This window comes from Neoarius graeffei, chromosome 21 (assembly GCF_027579695.1).
Source record: "Neoarius graeffei isolate fNeoGra1 chromosome 21, fNeoGra1.pri, whole genome shotgun sequence".
Classification (NCBI taxonomy): Eukaryota; Metazoa; Chordata; class Actinopteri; order Siluriformes; family Ariidae; genus Neoarius; species Neoarius graeffei.
This window is the reverse complement of record NC_083589.1, coordinates 7,956,572-7,975,366: the sequence shown is the minus strand read 5'-3', so window position 1 is coordinate 7,975,366 and position 18,795 is coordinate 7,956,572. Positions and strand designations below refer to the sequence as shown.

The 18,795-nt window shown below is 41.8% G+C and overlaps 1 gene segment (V, D, J or C); it reads left to right on the top strand.

Moving 5' to 3' along the window:
- Positions 1-6,145: 6,145 nt before the first annotated feature.
- Positions 6,146-16,888, top strand: LOC132869686 (Ig kappa chain V region 3381-like). The segment is given in 2 exon segments: positions 6,146-6,261; positions 16,559-16,888. Coding segments are annotated over 2 exon segments (432 nt in total).
- The last annotated feature ends 1,907 nt before the right edge of the window (positions 16,889-18,795 follow it).

Below are 18,795 nucleotides of genomic sequence, written 5' to 3'. Positions count from 1 at the left end.
CGCCCTTCCAACAGGCAACATGGCAGCCTACTGGTGGCATTAGAGCAGCGATACAAAAACGCTCACAACTTTCTCATAAATGGTCAAATATGCCTGAAACATTTCTTACAGGCTCTCAATGTTACACGCAACCAAAACATGCATGTATTTAGTTTACATTTTCTCTTCCGTTAAATATACAGAGCCTCATTTTAATGAAGTTTCAGTTTAATCAGAGCCAGGCATCAGTGGTGTTCAGCCTTCAGCTAGACAAACCGGCCTGGAGGCCCAGAGAGCCAGGAAACCCTGAGCTGAGAGACAGACAGAGAGAGAGAAAAAGTAAGTGTCCTCCGCTCCCTGTTCTGCCACACCACCAACCTGGATGCTTTGGGAGACAAAAGCAACTCAATAACCACTTGTCCCTCTCCATAAAAAAATCCCTGCACTCCTCAAAAACCTCCTCACAATTTACAGATGTGCCGAGGTCTTCTAACAAAGCCAGATGTGCATAGTCAAGATGTAATGACTGGCAAAGCTCTTGTTTAAATAGGTGACTCAATAATCCTGTAACCCGTCAAACAGCAAATTGGTGAACCGAACCATTGCTTTTAATTATGGCACCAATAGCAAGTAGGCTATCTCAGAATGAAAGAGAAAATAATCTGATGCCAAAACAACTGTTCATCCTGTTCAGTGCAAAAAAAAAAAAAAAATTGTGTTCGGGACATATGACCCATACCGTAGGTCTCATCAATCTCGGACTTTAGAATATGTAAGATTTGTGTGTTGATGCAGTTGCATGAGAAAAGAACCTGAATGCAAAACCAAAGACACTCGTGTAGAATGTAGATCATGATCACCGAAAACTTCTGTGAGACTGAGCGAATATAAAGGACAATGTGTTGGTAAAACGGGACTTAACAGTTGGTGTGAGGTTCAAGATATGGTTCATGAAAAAGTATTGTGATGAGAGAGAGAGAGAGAGAGAGAGAGAGAGAGAGAGAGAGCAGTGAGGTGTCAGTGAGATTTGCATGAACAGGACGGAATCGTTTCATTTCTCCCAGAATAGAGCAGAAACTTCACCAGATGTTCAACTTCCTTCAGTCAAACTCACTGAAGCACAAAACACAGCACTGAATCTACAGCTAATCACACTCTCTCATCACACTGATCATCACTATTAACTCCAATAAAAGAACAGACAACGTCCAAAATTCAGCTTTATTTCAGCACAAACTACAGGAAGAACAACAGGACAGTGAAGAGAGGAAAGACAGAAATGTCAGCATTGTGTAGAATTGAAACTCTATTGTAGATGGATCATAAGCAGCTCCATGTGAAACTCTATCTTGGATCCACTAGCCTTCACACTGACTCTTTCTGAACGTGACTGGATGATTGACGTTGTTATGGGAGACCGTGCAGCTGAACTCCTCCCCCTTTTCCCAGAGGTCTTTGCTGAGGGTCAGGGTGCTGCTGCGGCTGTAACGGCCGTTCTTCTCTACTTCTGCGCTGCTCAGAACCCCGTTCTTCACCTCTGACCCGTCCACTGTCCAGCTCACCAGCGCCCCCTGTGGAGAGTAGCCAGACAGCAGGCAGAGCAGCGAGGCCGATCCCTCAGACAGCTGCAGAGGGGACGGAGGGAGCAGAGACACGGAGGGAGACACTGTGGAACCCGCTGGAGAGGAGAAACACACAAACACATCAAAGACACCTCATTCACACACAATTAGAAATGAGGATGAAATATTTCTGGAACTTTGTGGAACTGACTGATCTTACAGAGGAATTAATTCGAATAAAGTCTGACTTCATGACTGAGTTTCATTCACTACTTTATTATGTGACATCAGTTTCAGTGCAGCAACAAAACAAACATGTTCCACTCTGTAATTTATCTGGGAAAATAATTTTAGAACAAGTTTTATTACTTTATAGTTCAAACCTTCAGCACATTTAACTGCAGCAAATACAAATGTAGCTGATGACAGAAATATTCATCGTTTAACACAAACACACACAGCAGCTTTCATCTGGATTTTACATCAGCACACAGTCACTATATTTATTAAATGTTTATTATAGAGTAACTGCAGAGTTATTGCATGTTGAATTTATCGCAAACGTGTAATTATTACATATTTAACATCAATAATTGTGTATTTATTGAATGTTTACGAACATTGATATGGGATCTGTTCTGATACTGAAATGTATTCCTCATCAGAGCATAATAACACACAATAAAATCAATTACACAATTATAAACATAAATAATCTGTTCACTTTAAGTTGATTTATACTTTAGTTTGTAAAGCCTGAAATTAATTTCTTGGTCAAAGAAGAAAACACACTTACTGTTCACGATGAGTTTGGAGCCTCCACCAAAAGTCAACCACAGTGATACATTCTAATGAAACCGTCGTACAAAAACCTCCATCACACTGCAGTACACACACACACACACACACACACACACACACACACACACACACTTTGCATTATCAGTCCATGCTTCAGTGCTCTGCGAGTGTTTATAGCCCTGTGACTTTAACACTTCATGACTGAGAGCTGCTGCTCAGCAACTTCACCCACAGCAACCATGACTTTGATCAGCGTCTTCATCTGCACACTGGCCCTCTGGACTCAAGGTGAGAGTTTAACATCAACTCACAGCCTCACACACTTCATTTCATACGAATTCTACACCACTTTAGAGCTTACAAACACAATCTATGTTTCTCTTCAGGATCCAGAGGTCAGGTGACTGTGACTCAGACTCCTTCAGTGCAAACTGTTGCTCCAGGAAACACAGTCACCATCAACTGCAAATTCAGCACTGCTGTTTACGTTAACTGTGGCTATTATGACTGTCTCGCCTGGTACCTGCAGAAACCTGGAGAAGCTCCTAAACTCCTGATCTACTCTACTACTAGCTTACAGTCAGGGATTCCAGCTCGTTTCAGCAGCAGTGGATCGAATACTGACTTCACTCTGACCATCAGTGGAGTCCAGACTGAAGATGCAGGAGATTACTACTGTCAGAGTGCACATAGTGGCAATGTGTTCACACAATGTTAGAGCGTCGTACAAAAACCTGGGTCAGTGAGAGTGCACAGAGAAGCACTGCTGCAGCTGGGAGCGACTGCAGGTGCTGAGGGGGAGGATGTGATACAGCACAATGACACACACTGTGGACGAGAGAAAACACACCACACTAACTCACTAATACACACACATCTGTGAGAGGAGTCCACCTTTCTCAGCTGTGGACAGACAAACAAAGTCCTGATCATTCTGATTCACTGCTTACTAATTATCTTTATCCCATTTTACACAGTTAAGTATTTATTATAGTTATAATTTGTTGCATCTATGATTTCCAAAAACAGTTATTTATTCTTCATTTCAAACACGATTATAGAGTTCATATTTTAATATAATAATTTTAATATTCATGAAATTGAGCCATATTATTGACCTGAAACTGACATTTAAATATAAATTATATGTTTTTCTTCTCATCATAATGCATCACAGTTGAAGTGTATTTCAGAATCCAGTAATGAAACACAAAGAAAGACAGGGAGCGACCTGAGAAAACAGAGAGAGCAGAAAAGTGCAGTGAGCAAGAGAAGGTTAAATCAGTGGAGTGAGGAGAGGAGGAGTGGAGCTGTAGAAAGCAGGAGAAGGAACGAGGAATAACATCTCAGGATGATAGTGAGCGCATGGAATGTCCAAAACATCCTACAGAGGAGGGTCAAGGGCTGTGATAAATCTACACCTTGAACTAGTTTGAATAATTTCCGAGTCTGTGTCTTGTATTCTTCTCAAAGGAAAATGCTGGATTGTTTCAACTATTTTGAAGATATTCTAACTACGGCTGAAACGTTTCCTCGAGTAACTCGAACAATTCGATTACTAAAAATGTTTGATGTATATTTTTGCATCGAGGCTTCGTTTATTTCCTATCAGCTCACTGTGTTTTGCACGGATGATTATTACTGTGGCACAACGAGCTGCTGTGGATACGTGACGTGAAGGAGACGCTGGATGTGATTTGATGGCACGGTTTGCAAATGCAGGAAGGGGGACAAAACAGCAAGGGGTGAGGAGAAGAGTATGGGCAGAGAAAATAACAGAAAATGTCAATGTTTGGGATCATTTCAAGATAAAACAGAGCAACAAGTGTGTGGAGTGTATCTATTGCAAAGCCAAACTAGCCAACCACAACAGCACATCGTCAATGCTACTGCACCTCCACACAAAGCATTCAGTCTGTGCATCCAGTCCACAGAGCAGATCCAAGACAAGCTAACGCACATCATTATGATGTTCAGTAATTATGGATATGTGCAATGGATAGTTAATCAATATAGTGGCTTGTTGTTGTGTTCATACAGTGTTTATTGATGTGGAAAAGTGTTTTGTGAGGAGAAGTTAAAGATCAGATCATGATGACGTGACATTAGCTTAGCGGGTGCTCGCTGAGTAATGAGCTGATTTGCACTTCTAGTAGACAAAACAGTGTCGTGCAACAAGCAAAGGCTCACCAGATACCCAATACATGTCTGGTATAATCCATACTGCTGTTATGTTAGCTGTTTCTCCAACAGCACTTACACTGATTCCATATTTGTTGTTTCACCCCCAAGAGAGCAGAATATCAGGTGGAAGAATGAATTGGAGCCTCAAATGTACCAATCCAATACGATTATAGTGATCAGGGTCTGCAGGTGTAGGGTGTAGACTGTATCTTACAGTTTGATATTTAAGCTGAGTAAGAGATATCAATAATAATTATTTCATCTATTTTTCAGTAAATCACAGCGTCATATGGAAAGCTTTGTTCGGACACCTGCATCATGTTCAACTGAGCAAGCAGCCGAGTTCACAGACAGTGTTTGAACATGATTGTCACAGACATGCTCCCACTGTCCATGGTCTATGATGAGGGCTTCCGGAAGATGATTCCAATTTTCAATCTACAGTTCACGCTTCCTTCAAGAACCTACTTCATGAAAATGATGGAGAAAAATATGAAGACATCACAGGCCAGTTGAAGAAGAGGCTTAAGGAGACTGACAGCATCGCACTCACAACTGACATTTGCACAAGCATTGCTACAGAGGCATCTCTGGGGGTGACGTGTCACTTTCTCAGGGGGATTGGGAAATGGAGTCCTACAGCCTGACAACAATGACCCTTGAAGAGAGACATACAGCCGCAAATATTGCACAGTGGATTGAGGACTGTATTGCCAAATTTGACATTTCACCAGAGAAAATCAAAGCTGTTGTTCATGACAACAAAACTAATGTTGTAGCAGCAGTGAAGATTTTGCCACAAAAGCATGAATGGGCATCAGTGCGATGTGCAGGTCACGCCTTAAACTTGGTTGTGCAATGTGCTTTGAAGAACAACCAAGCTACAGTATCTCCAAGTGTGTGACTGCTGCAAGACATCTGGTCGAACATTTTAAGAAGAGTGAAGTGGCATGCACCAAGGTAAAGGACAGGCAGCAACAAATGGGCACACTGCAACATAAACACTTTCTTGACCTCAAGCCTGAACACTGGAAGCTGATTGATGAGCTGAACCAGGCCCTTGAGCCATTTGAAGGCGCTGCAGTGTTTCTGAGTGGGCAACAATATGTTTCCCTCTCTGCACTTCCACAGCTAGTGCAAAGCCTTAAGAAGTCCACACAGAGTTCAGCTTTTCAGACTCTACCAGTAATGCCATACCAGGCTCATGTGGCAGAACAAATCACACCCAGATGGCAAGGACTAACTGTGTTTCATCTTGACTCTCCAAACAGCTTCTTAATTACTGCTGCTCTCGGTCCCAGGTTTAAAAAACTCAAGTTCCTCTCTGCAGATGATGCATTCAAGGTCAAAAGCACAATACAAACCATGGCACTTGCTGTCAAAAAGGAAGGGAGGTGTGAAAATGGAGCCAACAGCACTGCACAAGACAACCCAGTAAAGCATGCCAAGGGTGCAACATCGTTCCTCGACAGCATACTGGGATCATCAGACTCCACCAGCACCAGTAATGAAGAAGATGAGGAGCAGCAGATAAACCTTCTGCAAAGATAAACTTTGCAGAAGGAGGTCTTGATGTATTTTGGAGATCATCCCCTGTCCAAGAAGAAGAATTTGCTGTCATGGTGGAAAACAAATGCAGCACGCTTTCCAACTCTGGCACAGCTGGCAAAGTCTTTGCTGTGTATTCCAGCAACATCCACACCATCAGCGTGCCTGTTTTCTGCAGCAGAAGGAGGTCTTGCATTGCATTGAAGCGCAGGGCGCCTCAGTTCTGAGCATGTTGATACGCTCACTTTTCTTCATTGCAACCACATGATCCTTTAAAGACTTACACACATATCGTTTTAGTACGTGTGTGTGTGTGTGTGTGTGTACACACCAGTATGTAGAGAGACTTTAAAGGAGGGGTATTCTCTTGAATATTACATGTTGGTTCTCAAAAGGAAACCATTTGTTGATTTTAAGTTCCCTGTCTTATTTTCTCTTGTATATTTGCTATTACTCTTTAATAAATCAAAAGTATTTCTTATCCGATTACTCGATGGACAAATCCCCACAAAAATATAGTAATAGATGGCGCTTCAATACTTCCCTCTTGCAAGACCCCAAATTTAACAGTTTTATTAGGAGAGAGTGGGCATGCTTTCTAGACATGAATGATTCCTCTGGATCATCTCCTTCCCTTCTGTGGGAAACAGGAAAGGCAGTGCTTAGAGGAAGAATAATCTCATTTTCAGTGTACAAAAAAAAAGAAAGAAAAGAACAGGAAGTAGAACTAAATAACAAAATTAAACAAATGGAAGAGATCGACGCAAGTAACCCAACAGAAGAAACGCAGATTGAACGAAGGAAATGTAAAATCCAAGTCAATGAAATACTTAATAGACAAACTCAATTCATGATCCATCGTTTAAGGCAAGAAAATTTCCACGATAGCAATAAATCAGGCAAACACTGAGCAAATCAAATCAGAAGAAACATAGAAAAAGCGACAATCCCAGTCATAAAGAACTCAGCAGGGAAGCTAATTAGCTTACCTTAAGAAATAAATCAGGTTTTCTACAATTTTTACAATAAACTATACTCTTCAGAAATAAACCCCAACCAGGACGCCATTGACTCATTTCTTAACAGCATCAACTTACCACAACTTAATGAAAACCAAACAAATAAACTAGAGTCACCTCTAACTCAACAAGAACTGTTCGAGGCTCTTAAACGTATGCCTAATAACAAAGCACCAGGTCCGGATGGCTTCCCTGCTGAGTTCTACAAACAATTTTGGTCCATTTTGGCTCCACTTTTTATCAGGATGATCAATGAATCAAAACAAAAAGAAAATACTTCCAGCTAGTATCACCACAGCTTCAATTTCACTTCTCCTTAAGCCCAATAAGGATCCAACAATGCCATCCAGCTACCGGCCAATCTCCCTACTCAATGCTGACAATAAAATAATCACCAAAACGTTAGCGCACAGATTAGAAGAGGTCTCCCCATCCATCATCCACCCAGATCAGACTGGCATCATTAAAGGCAGAATTTCTTCCTCCAACAACCGCAAATTGTTTAACATAATGTACCACTCCTCAACTATACAAGAAAAAAACATTATAGCAACTCTTGATGCGGAAAAAGCTTTTGATAGGGTCAACTGGAATTTCCTGTTTTCCACATTAGGGCGGTTTGGTTTCGGGGAATCGTTCATTAATTGGATTAATATTCTGTACACTTCACCCTCAGTCACAGTGATCACCAATGGACTAACATCACTCAGTTTCACTCTGCACCGGGGAACTAGACAGGGATGCCCACTTTCCCCTTTATTATTTACCATCTTCATTGAACCTCTAGCTGCTGCCATCCATCAGAACCCCCACATTAAGGGAGTTCAGACTCTAAATACGCATCGTAAAATCAGCCTCTATGCCGACGACATCCTACTTTTTCTTCAAGACCCCACAGTATCAGTAAAATAAACCATTAAACTTATTGATACATTCGCTAATATTTCTGAATACTCAATCAATTGGAATAAGTCTGCAATTCTTCCATTACACTCCAACAGCTGGGATGTGACAGCCCATCCATCACCTATCCCACTATGTACTAATTATATCACATATTTAGGGATAAAGGTTTCCCCCAGGCTGTCAGACTTATTGAGTCTAAATTTTACACCCCCCCACCCCCACCCCCGCTCAATTCAATAGATGATGATCTCCAGCGATGGATGAACCTTCCACTATCCATCATGGGCAGGATATCAGTCGTCAAAATGTCAATATTACCCAAAATAATTTTTTTATTCTCAATGATTCCGACACAGCCCCCCCGGTTTAAATCACTAGACTCAACAATTATTAAATTCTACTGGAAAAATAAGACACCAAGAATCAAACTGACCACTCTACAAAAACCTAAAATACTCAGAGGACTAGAGGCTCCACACTTCCAACATTATGCCCTGGCCAACCAGCTTCGTTACATATACAAATGGTTACATCCCACCCCCTCAGACAACACCTGGTTAGACATAGAACAAACCATTTGGAAGGATATTCAGATCTCAGACCTTCCTTTCTGTAGTCAGTCAGTTAAAAAAACATCCATCCTTCAAAGCACTAACAATATCATCTAGTCTGACAGCTTGGTGGAAATTCTATCACATCACTGATTCACCTGTAGCACCATCAAATCGCACCCCGATTTGGAATAACCCCGATTTCACTGTCAAAAAAAAAAAAAACCCTCAATTTTCTCACATGGATAGGCAAGGGCATCACTCAACTTCATCACAACATTCAAGACAAAAATCAGGCTCCATTCCCTTTTTTGGTCCAGAAGCACGGCATTGAGAGTAAACACTTTTTAGAATACCTACAAATTAAATCATCTATCCAAGCGAAAATTAATATCCAGACAGCGAACCTAGACATCCCCTCAGCAATCATGGAGTTGATCAACATTCCCTCCCCCAAAAAATTCTTTCCAAAATATACAAAATTATATCTCATTTAGAAAAAAAACTTTAAGCCTACCATATCACAAATGGGAATCAGATTTGTCCTTTACGCCCGGTGCCGACTTCTGGACCCAAATCTGTAAAAACATCTACCTCATGACAAAAAATAGCAATCTACAATTAATCCAATACAAGGTACTTCACAGATTTCACTTCACTGCACAGAAACTATATAAAATGGGCTTTGACTCTGACCTGTGTTCTCACTGCATGCAAAATAACCCAGACACATACATTCATGCTGTCTGGCATTGCACTCCAATCAACAGGTTTTGGTTAAGTGTCACAGAATCACTCTCTACCATTCTTGGCTGTCACAGCCCAGCAACCCTATGTATACTTGGTGATACAACAGCTATCAATATAAGCACCTCATGCAATAAAATACTGCTAGTAGCGCTGACTATCGCCAAGAAAACAATCCTCATGAACTGGAAATCAAGGAATACTGTACACATCACTCATTGGAAAAATTTGTAAACGGATTATATATCATTGGACAATATATCCACTCCAAACTTAAACAACACTCAGGATACACCCTCCCCTTGGACACCCTTCATCACCTTCTTACAGTTATGACCTGACCCTCTGCGCCTGAGATCCAACTCACAACTTTACATCCACATGTAAATAGCTATATATAATAGGGCGGCGGATGGTAGCTGGAACAATTATTTTTACTATTATTATTATTTCTCTTATATATTTGCAATTACTCTTTAATAAATCAAAAGTATTTCTTATCCAATTACCCGATGGGCTAATTAAGAGAATACTCAATTACAAGAATAATAAATAGCTGCAGCTCTACTTTTAACTTGCTCAGATGTCGGCACCCCATATAAAATCCATGTTGACGCGAACTGCTCCGACGCATCTGAGTTCATCTCAGTATTACAGTGTTTTAACGTGATGCAGCATGTTGGCTTTCCAGTTCACGTTTATGCTCATATTCTTGATTTGATCTGTTCTCCTGCTTTGAGTAGTACATCTCTGTCTAGTAGTAGATCTCTGTGTCTGGTTCAGTTTCTGGTATCTCTGATCATAAACTTATCGAATGCAGCTTTCACTTTACCTCTCCTCCTCCTTTGGATAAAATCTCTGCCACCTTTTGTGATCTTGGTTCTGTCAATTTCAATCTGTTCGCTGCTTCTCTTCAGTCCTCATCCCTATCTGACTTATATAAACTCTCCTCCGCTGATGGAATGGTTTTCCTTTATAAAGACACGATCTCTGTATTGCTCAGTGATTTAGCCACGTTAAAGAAATGGCATGTTCCAGCCAGACACAATTGTTTTTGGTTTACTCACGAGCTGAGAGTAATGAAGGCCACTAGCCAGTGTCTTGAGTGGCTTTATGAGAAATTTGCCCTTACTGTACATTTACTACTCTACACTGAACATATCCACCAGTATAGGGATGCCCTAAATGGTTCTCACTCCAACTACTCCTGCAGCCTAAATGGTGCCAAGTCTCGGCCAAGGACACTCTTCAAAACTGTTAAACTCCTCCACTCTCCTGTACTAGGATGCTCTAATACAGCTAAGCAATGTTCGTTATTTTTACATTATTTTAATCACAAAATTGGCCAATTCCATCTCTGTTTTCCTTCTACTTCCCATATATTCTCACCCATTGATGTTCCTACTCTGCCTACAAAACTCACTTGCTTCACATCTGTTGACTCTCTTTCTGTCACTGAACTCATCATTAAGTCTCATCCTTCTTCCTGTCTGTTAGACCCCACCCCCACCCCACTATTCAGGCATGTTCATCATGATTTAATACTCCTCTTGACTTACTAATAAATACATGTCTCTCTTCTGGCTCTGTCCCTACTACCATCAAAACTGCTGTGGTGACCCCTGTCCTGAAGAAACCCAATTTGTAGCCAACATCTCTTTCCAGTTATAAACCCATCTCAACTCTTCCCTTTCTAGGCAAAGTGATGGAAGCGGTGGTAGCTATGAAACTCCACACCTTTCTTAATGAAAACACACTCCATGAGCCCTTTCAACCTGGTTTCCGTCTAAATGACTGCCCTGAGACAGCTCTTCTCCACGGTGTTAATGATCACCGCAGGTCTCCTGACAGTGGTTCTCTCAAAATTCTCCTCCTCCTTGACTTAAGTGCTGCTTTTGACACTGTTAACAATAATGCACTCATTTCCTGTCTCTCCTCTCTTGGTACGGCTGACATAACCCTTCAGTGGTTCAGGTCATATCTTCCAAACAGACAACAGTTTATCAGACTCGGTTCACACAAGTCCACCACCTCTTCTGTTCAGTTTGGGGCCTCTCAGGTATCAGTTTTTGGACCCCTTCTCTTTTTAATTTACATCCTACCCCTTGGTCATATGAGTCATCACCATGGCCTTAAATTTCCCTGGTATGCAGAAGATATTGAGCTCTGTCTCAGTACAGACTCACTCACAGACTCCGCTCCCAGTACACTAACTGCCTGTATCTCAGATTTTAAGCTTTTGTTGGAGTAAAACTTTCTCAAGTTAAACACTGAGAAAACTTAAGTTCTACTTGTTGCTCCCAAATCCCTACTATCTGACTCTTAATCTGACTCTTAATTTCCCTACTATCTCTTAATTTTGATGGTGTGCTTTTTAAGCCTGCTCAAGTTGTCAGAAATCTTGGAGTAGTATTTGATCCATCACTCACTTTTGATATTCATATTAAGTCACTCACCAAAGTTGCATTCTTTCACCTTCACAACATTCCTCATCTTTGTCCCCTTCTGACAAATAACAATACAAAACTCTGGTTCATAGTTTTATGATGGAAAATCTTTACAAAAGCTTCACTATATTCAGAACTCTGCAGCTACATTTCTAACTCATACTAAACGCTCCGCTCACATCACCCCATTCTCTCTCAGCTACACTGGCTACCGGTTCTGTCCCATATCAAATTTAAAATCTTGCTCATCTCTTTCAAAGCCCTGCATAATCTTGCTCCTATATACCTTAGGGAACTACTGACCCCCTACACTCCCTCTCGCTCACTAAGGTCTTCTAGCAACAACCTACTTTCTGTCCCACACACCAGACTTTCCACCATGGGGGGCAGGTCCTTCAGTGCCACGACCCCCAAACTCTGGAACACTCTTCCTCTATCTCTCCATGATTGCTCTTCTTTCTCTACTTTCAAATCTCAGCTGAAGACTTGTCTCTTCCATCAACAGTTCTCTTCATACTTTAAAGCTTAGTCTTATTTTTCTTCTGTACAGCAAACATGGGATTGTGAAAGGCATTAAAAATTATTATTATTATTATTATTATTATTATTATTATTATTTGATTGGTTATAAATGTTCAACACACTGTACTTAACAATTGACATCTCTCCATCTCCTTACTGCTGAGGGTTTTATTTATTTCTCTTATAAAAATGTATCTTTGCAGCTGAAATGTTGAATGTTCTGTATATTAGATGAAGAAAAGCTACATTTTAGTGTCTGAACATTCTTGTTGTAAGCTTCTGGAAAAACTGTTTTAAACTCCTCAGGTTGGGAAAAATCATAAAGTGTCCATGTAGAAGGTGAATTATGTTTGATTTGCACGTTTAAGTCGTTATATCGAGGTCCAAGTGGACCAGCCCTGTTTGACTCTGCAAATATGATATCTGATGAATTTGCACAAGTTTTTCATGATGAAATGAAGTTAATTCATCTGGAGACAAACTAATTAAAACGGGTGACCATGAACAATTTGTAAAAACATTTGAGCAAGATATACATTTTCCAATATATATTTTACAACACCTGAGGGCCGTCCTTCGGTCGCTGAGATGGGCGGGTCTCACAGCCAACCCGAAGAAGTGTGCGATTGGGCGGGTGGAAGTATGGTATCTGGGCTTCCACTTGAGCAATGGGCAGGTGCGTCTCCAAATTAACAAGACTGCAGCGACTGCGGCCTGCCCGAGGCCCAAGACCAAAAAGGGGGTGAGACAGTTCCTGGGGCTGGCTGGTTATTATCGTAGGTTTATACCTAATTATCCGGATGTCACCAGCCCCTTGACTGATCTCACTAAAAAGGGGGCACCAGATCCGGTCCAGTGGACGGAGCAATTCCAGCAGGCTTTTTCTGAGGTAAAGGCTGCACTGTGTGGGGGGCCACTGTTACACTCCCCTGACTTTACTCTCCCTTTTATATTGCAGATGGACGCGTCGGACAGAGGGCTGGGGGCTGTTTTGTCCCAGGAGGTGAAGGGGGAAGATCGCCAAGTGCTGTACATTAGTCGGAAGCTGTCAGTGTGTGAGGGGCGCTACAGCACCATAGAGAAGGACTGCCTGGCCATCAAGTGGGCGGTCCTCACCCTTTGTTACTACCTGCTGGGACGCACTTTCACCCTCTGTTCGGACCACGTGCCCCTCCAGTGGCTCCACCGCATGAAGGATGCCAACGCACGGATTACCCATTGGTATCTGGCACTCCAACCCTTTAACTTCAAGGTTGTCCACAGGCTGTGGGCGCAGATGGTCGTGGCGGACTTTCTCTCCCATCGGGGGGGGAGTCGGCTGCGGGCTGGATGGCTGCCCGGCCTGAGTCGGGCGGTGGGGGTATGTGGCAGTGGGGGCATGGTCAAGTGTCAGTCTGTGACCGGAGGGAGGAGTCAGGGAAGGTAAGTGGCAGAATCACTACACCTGATGTGAATTAACCTGTGTTTGTGTGTCTTCCCAGCAACCACGCCCTATATAAGGAGAGAGAGGGCAGAGGAAGGGAGCTCTCTCCCACACCAGATGACTTGTGTGTGTGTGCGTGCATGCGACTGGAAGAGTGTGAAAAGTTAAGCTGAAAAGTAAAAATAAAAGAGTTTTGGAACTCAGTTCTGGCCTGCCGTACTTCTGTGCTCCACCCGCCCGCTCTGACAACCACAATTTCTTACAGGCTCTCAATGTTACACGCAACCAAAACATGCATGTATTTAGTTTACATTTTCTCTTCCTTTAAATATACAGAGCCTCATTTTAATGAAGTTTCAGTTTAATCAGAGCCAGGCATCAGTGGTGTTCAGCCTTCAGCTCGACAAACCGGCCTGGAGGCCCAGAGAGCCAGGAAACCCTGAGCTGAGAGACAGACAGAGAGAGAGAAAAAGTAAGTGTCCTCCGCTCCCTGTGCTGCCACACCATCAACCTGGATGCTTTGGGAGACAAAAGCAACTCAATCACCACTTGTCCCTCTCCATAAAAAATCCCTGCACTCCTCACAACCCCTCTCACAACTTACAGATGTGTGGAGGTCTCTGAAAACAGTCAGATGTGCTTTGTCAAGATTTAGTGACTGGCAAAGCTCTTGTTTAAATAGGTGACTCAATAATCCTGTAACCCGTCAAACAGCAAATTGGTGAACCGAACCACTGCTTTTAATTATGGCACCAATAGCAAGTAGGCTATCTCAGAATGAAAGAGAAAATAATCTGATGCCAAAACAACTGTTCATCCTGTTCACTGCAAAAAATTGTGTTCGGGACATACGACACATAGGTCTAGTCAATCTCGGACTTTAGAAAATATAACATTTGTGTGTTGATGCAGTTGCATGAGAAAAGAACCTGAATGCAAAACCAAAGACACTCGTGTAGAATGTAGATCATGATCACCGAAAACTTCTGTGAGACTGAGCGAATATAAAGGACAATGTGTTGGTAAAACAGGACTTAACAGTTGGTGTGAGGTTCAAGATATGGTTCATGAAAAAGTCATTTGATGAGAGAGAGAGAGAGAGAGAGAGAGAGAGAGAGAGAGAGCAGTGAGGTGTCAGTGAGATTTGCATGAACAGGACGGAATCGTTTCATTTCTCCCAGAATAGAGCAGAAACTTCACCAGATGTTCAACTTCCTTCAGTCAAACTCACTGAAGCACAAAACACAGCACTGAATCTACAGCTAATCACACTCTCTCATCACACTGATCATCACTATTAACTCCAATAAAAGAACAGACAACGTCCAAAATTCAGCTTTATTTCAGCACAAACTACAGGAAGAGCAACAGGACAGTGAAGAGAGGAAAGACAGAAATGTCAGCATTGTGTAGAATTGAAACTCTATTGTAGAAGGATTATAAGCAGCTCCATGTTAAACTCTATCTTGGATCCACTAGCCTTCACACTGACTCTTTCTGAACGTGACTGGATGATTGACGTTGTTATGGGAGACCGTGCAGCTGAACTCCTCCCCCTTTTCCCAGAGGTCTTTGCTGAGGGTCAGGGTGCTGCTGCGGCTGTAACGGCCGTTCTTCTCTACTTCTGCGCTGCTCAGAACCCCGTTCTTCACCTCTGAGCCGTCCACTGTCCAGCTCACCAGCGCCCCCTGTGGAGAGTAGCCAGACAGCAGGCAGAGCAGCGAGGCCGATCCCTCAGACAGCTGCAGAGGGGACGGAGGGAGCAGAGACACGGAGGGAGCTGTGGAACCCGCTGGAGAGGAGAAACACACAAACACATCATAGACACCTCATTCACACACAATTAGAAATGAGGATGAAATATTTCTGCAACTTTGTGGAACTGACTGATCTTACAGAGGAATTAAGTCGAATAAAGTCTGACTTCATGACTGAGTTTCATTCACTACTTTATTATGTGACATCAGTTTCAGTGCAGCAACAAAACAAACATGTTCCACTCTGTAATTTATCTGGGAAAATAATTTTACAACAAGTTTTATTACTTTATAGTTCAAACCTTCAGCACATTTAACTGCAGCAAATACAAATGTAGCTGATGACAGAAATATTCATCGTTTAACACAAACACACACAGCAGCTTTCATCTGGATTTTACATCAGCACACAGTCACTATATTTATTAAATGTTTATTATAGAGTAACTGCAGAGTTATTGCATGTTGAATTTATAGCAAGTGTGTAATTATTACATATTTAACATCAATAATTGTGTATTTATTGAATGTTTAAGAACATTGATATGGGATCTGTTCTGATACTGAAATGTATTCCTCATCAGAGCAAAATTACACACAATAAAATCAATTACACAATTATGAACATCAACAATCTGTTCAGGTTAAGTTTATTTATACTGAATTTCGTAAAGCCCAAAATTAATTTCTTGGTAAAAGAAGAAAACACACTTACTGTTCACGATGAGTTTGGAGCCTCCACCAAAAGTGTACCACAGTGATACATTCTAATGAAACCGTCGTACAAAAACCTCCATCACGCTGCAGTACACACACACACACACACACACACACACACACACACACACACACACTTTGCATTATCAGTCCATGCTTCAGTGCTCTGCGAGTGTTTATAGCCCTGTGACTTTAACACTTCATGACTGAGAGCTGCTGCTCAGCAACTTCACCCACAGCAACCATGACTTTGATCAGCGTCTTCATCTGCACACTGGCCCTCTGGACTCAAGGTGAGAGTTTAACATCAACTCACAGCCTCACACACTTCATTTCATACGAATTCTACACCACTTTAGAGCTTACAAACACAATCTATGTTTCTCTTCAGGATCCAGAGGTCAGGTGACTGTGACTCAGACTCCTTCAGTGCAAACTGTTGCTCCAGGAAACACAGTCACCATCAACTGTAGAACCAGTAGCAGTGTGCTTAATGGTTACTATCTCGCCTGGTACCTGCAGAAACCTGGAGAAGCTCCTAAACCCCTGATCTACTATGCTACTAGCTTACAGTCAGGGACTCCAGCTCGTTTCAGCGGCAGTGGATCGAATACTGACTTCACTCTGACCATCAGTGGAGTCCAGACTGAAGATGCAGGAGATTACTACTGTCAGAGTTATCATAGTGGCTACGTGTTCACACAGTGTTAGAGCGTCGTACAAAAACCTGGGTCAGTGAGAGTGCACAGAGAAGCACTGCTGCAGCTGGGAGCGACTGCAGGTGCTGAGGGGGAGGATGTGATACAGCACAATGACACACACTGTGGACGAGAGAAAACACACCACACTAACTCACTAATACACACACATCTGTGAGAGGAGTCCACCTTTCTCAGCTGTGGACAGACAAACAAAGTCCTGATCATTCTGATTCACTGCTTACTAATTATCTTTATCCCATTTTACACACTTAAGTATTTATTATAGTTATAATTTGTTGCACATATTATTTACCATTATACATGATTATCGAGTTAATATTTTATGATAATAACTTTAATATTCTATATATAGAACCATATTATAGAGCTGAGGCTGACATTTAAAATATAAACGACATTTTTTTTTCTTCTGATCATAATGCATCACAGTTGAAATGTATTTCAGATTCGAGTCATAAAACACAAAGAAAGACAGGGAGGGACCTGAGAAAACAGACAGAAGAAAAGTGCAGTGAGCAGAATGATGCTAAAACATATGTCCATGAAATTCCAGGCATCTCTCCTTAAATTACATGAAACTGGGACGATGACTGGCAGAAAATTTAATATTTTCCAAACTGTCCCACTGTAGCAATAGATTTCTCTCACTTTCTTTCCTTCCAGGTCACTAGAGGCGTCACGAGGGACATTTTGTAGGTCAGTGTGTGTAAACACGGTGTCAAACACATTGGAAAGAGAAAGTGAGACATATTGACACTTTACACAACATGTCAAAGGCAACATACTGAACAGAACTCGAGTTCGTCAGTGGAAAAAACCCAAATGAAGACATTCTGATATGGATTCGTTCCCACTGTTCACAAACACACACATCATGAATCACCTGCAAACTTGGCAAGAACCTGATGACGACTTACATTTAAACATGAAGGCTCCCCCTGGCTACACCTACCGATCAAATCCCAGATTAAAAGGAAGAGGGGTGGCTTGGCTGTGCTTTATCAGTCTGATTGAAAAGTTAAAGAACTTTCACTATTCCATGATCCATCATTTGAATATTTTGCTCTGAAGGTTGTCTCCTCGCCTCCTGTGCTGTTGTTATTCATCTATCACCATCCTAAAGCTGCTGTGAGCTTCTTATCACACTTTAATGAACTCCTTACAATCATCTCATCCCTTTGTCCTGCCATAATTTCACTTGGTGACTTTAAAATCCATGTTGGCACTCGCTCCTCCTGCACATCCGAGTTCTTCTCAGTGTTAGAGTGGTTTAACATGATCAGAGGTGGAAAGTAACGAATTACATTACTCGCGTTACTGTACTTGAGTAGCTTTTTTGTGTACTTATACTTTTTCAAGTAATTTTTAAAGAGTGTACTTTTACTTTTACTTAAGTATGTTTTCTTTTAAGTAGTGTACTTCGGTACATTTTACATCACAACCGTTACTGAGTAAAAAAAAAAAAAAGGCTAAAACGGAGAAGGGGAAATGCATGGGCGTCGCCACCATTGAATGTGAAGGGGGCGTGTCCCCTTCACATTTCATAATTCTTCGTTTGGACCCGCCCACATTTAACATAAAATATGAGTTCACCCAGCGCCGTTTCTGTTGCTTCGTGAAAGAATCCATTCCACTTGATCGATAAGAGAAAACACAGAGCACTGAAAATCCACTCCGGGTTTTCCGGGCGCTCCCTACAACAACTCACCGCGCGCGAGGGAAGTGAATCTCAGCGCGAGCACAGAAATGTTGGTGCAGCTGCTGGAAAGTGGAGGAGGTGACGTCATCCCCATTGCCACCTCACAATGTCTAGCTTTTGCTAAAACCTTATTCTTTTGTTATCTGCCCTCAAAATTAACCCTCGGACACATTAAATTCATGTTCAACTAAACAATGAAATAAGCTTCACC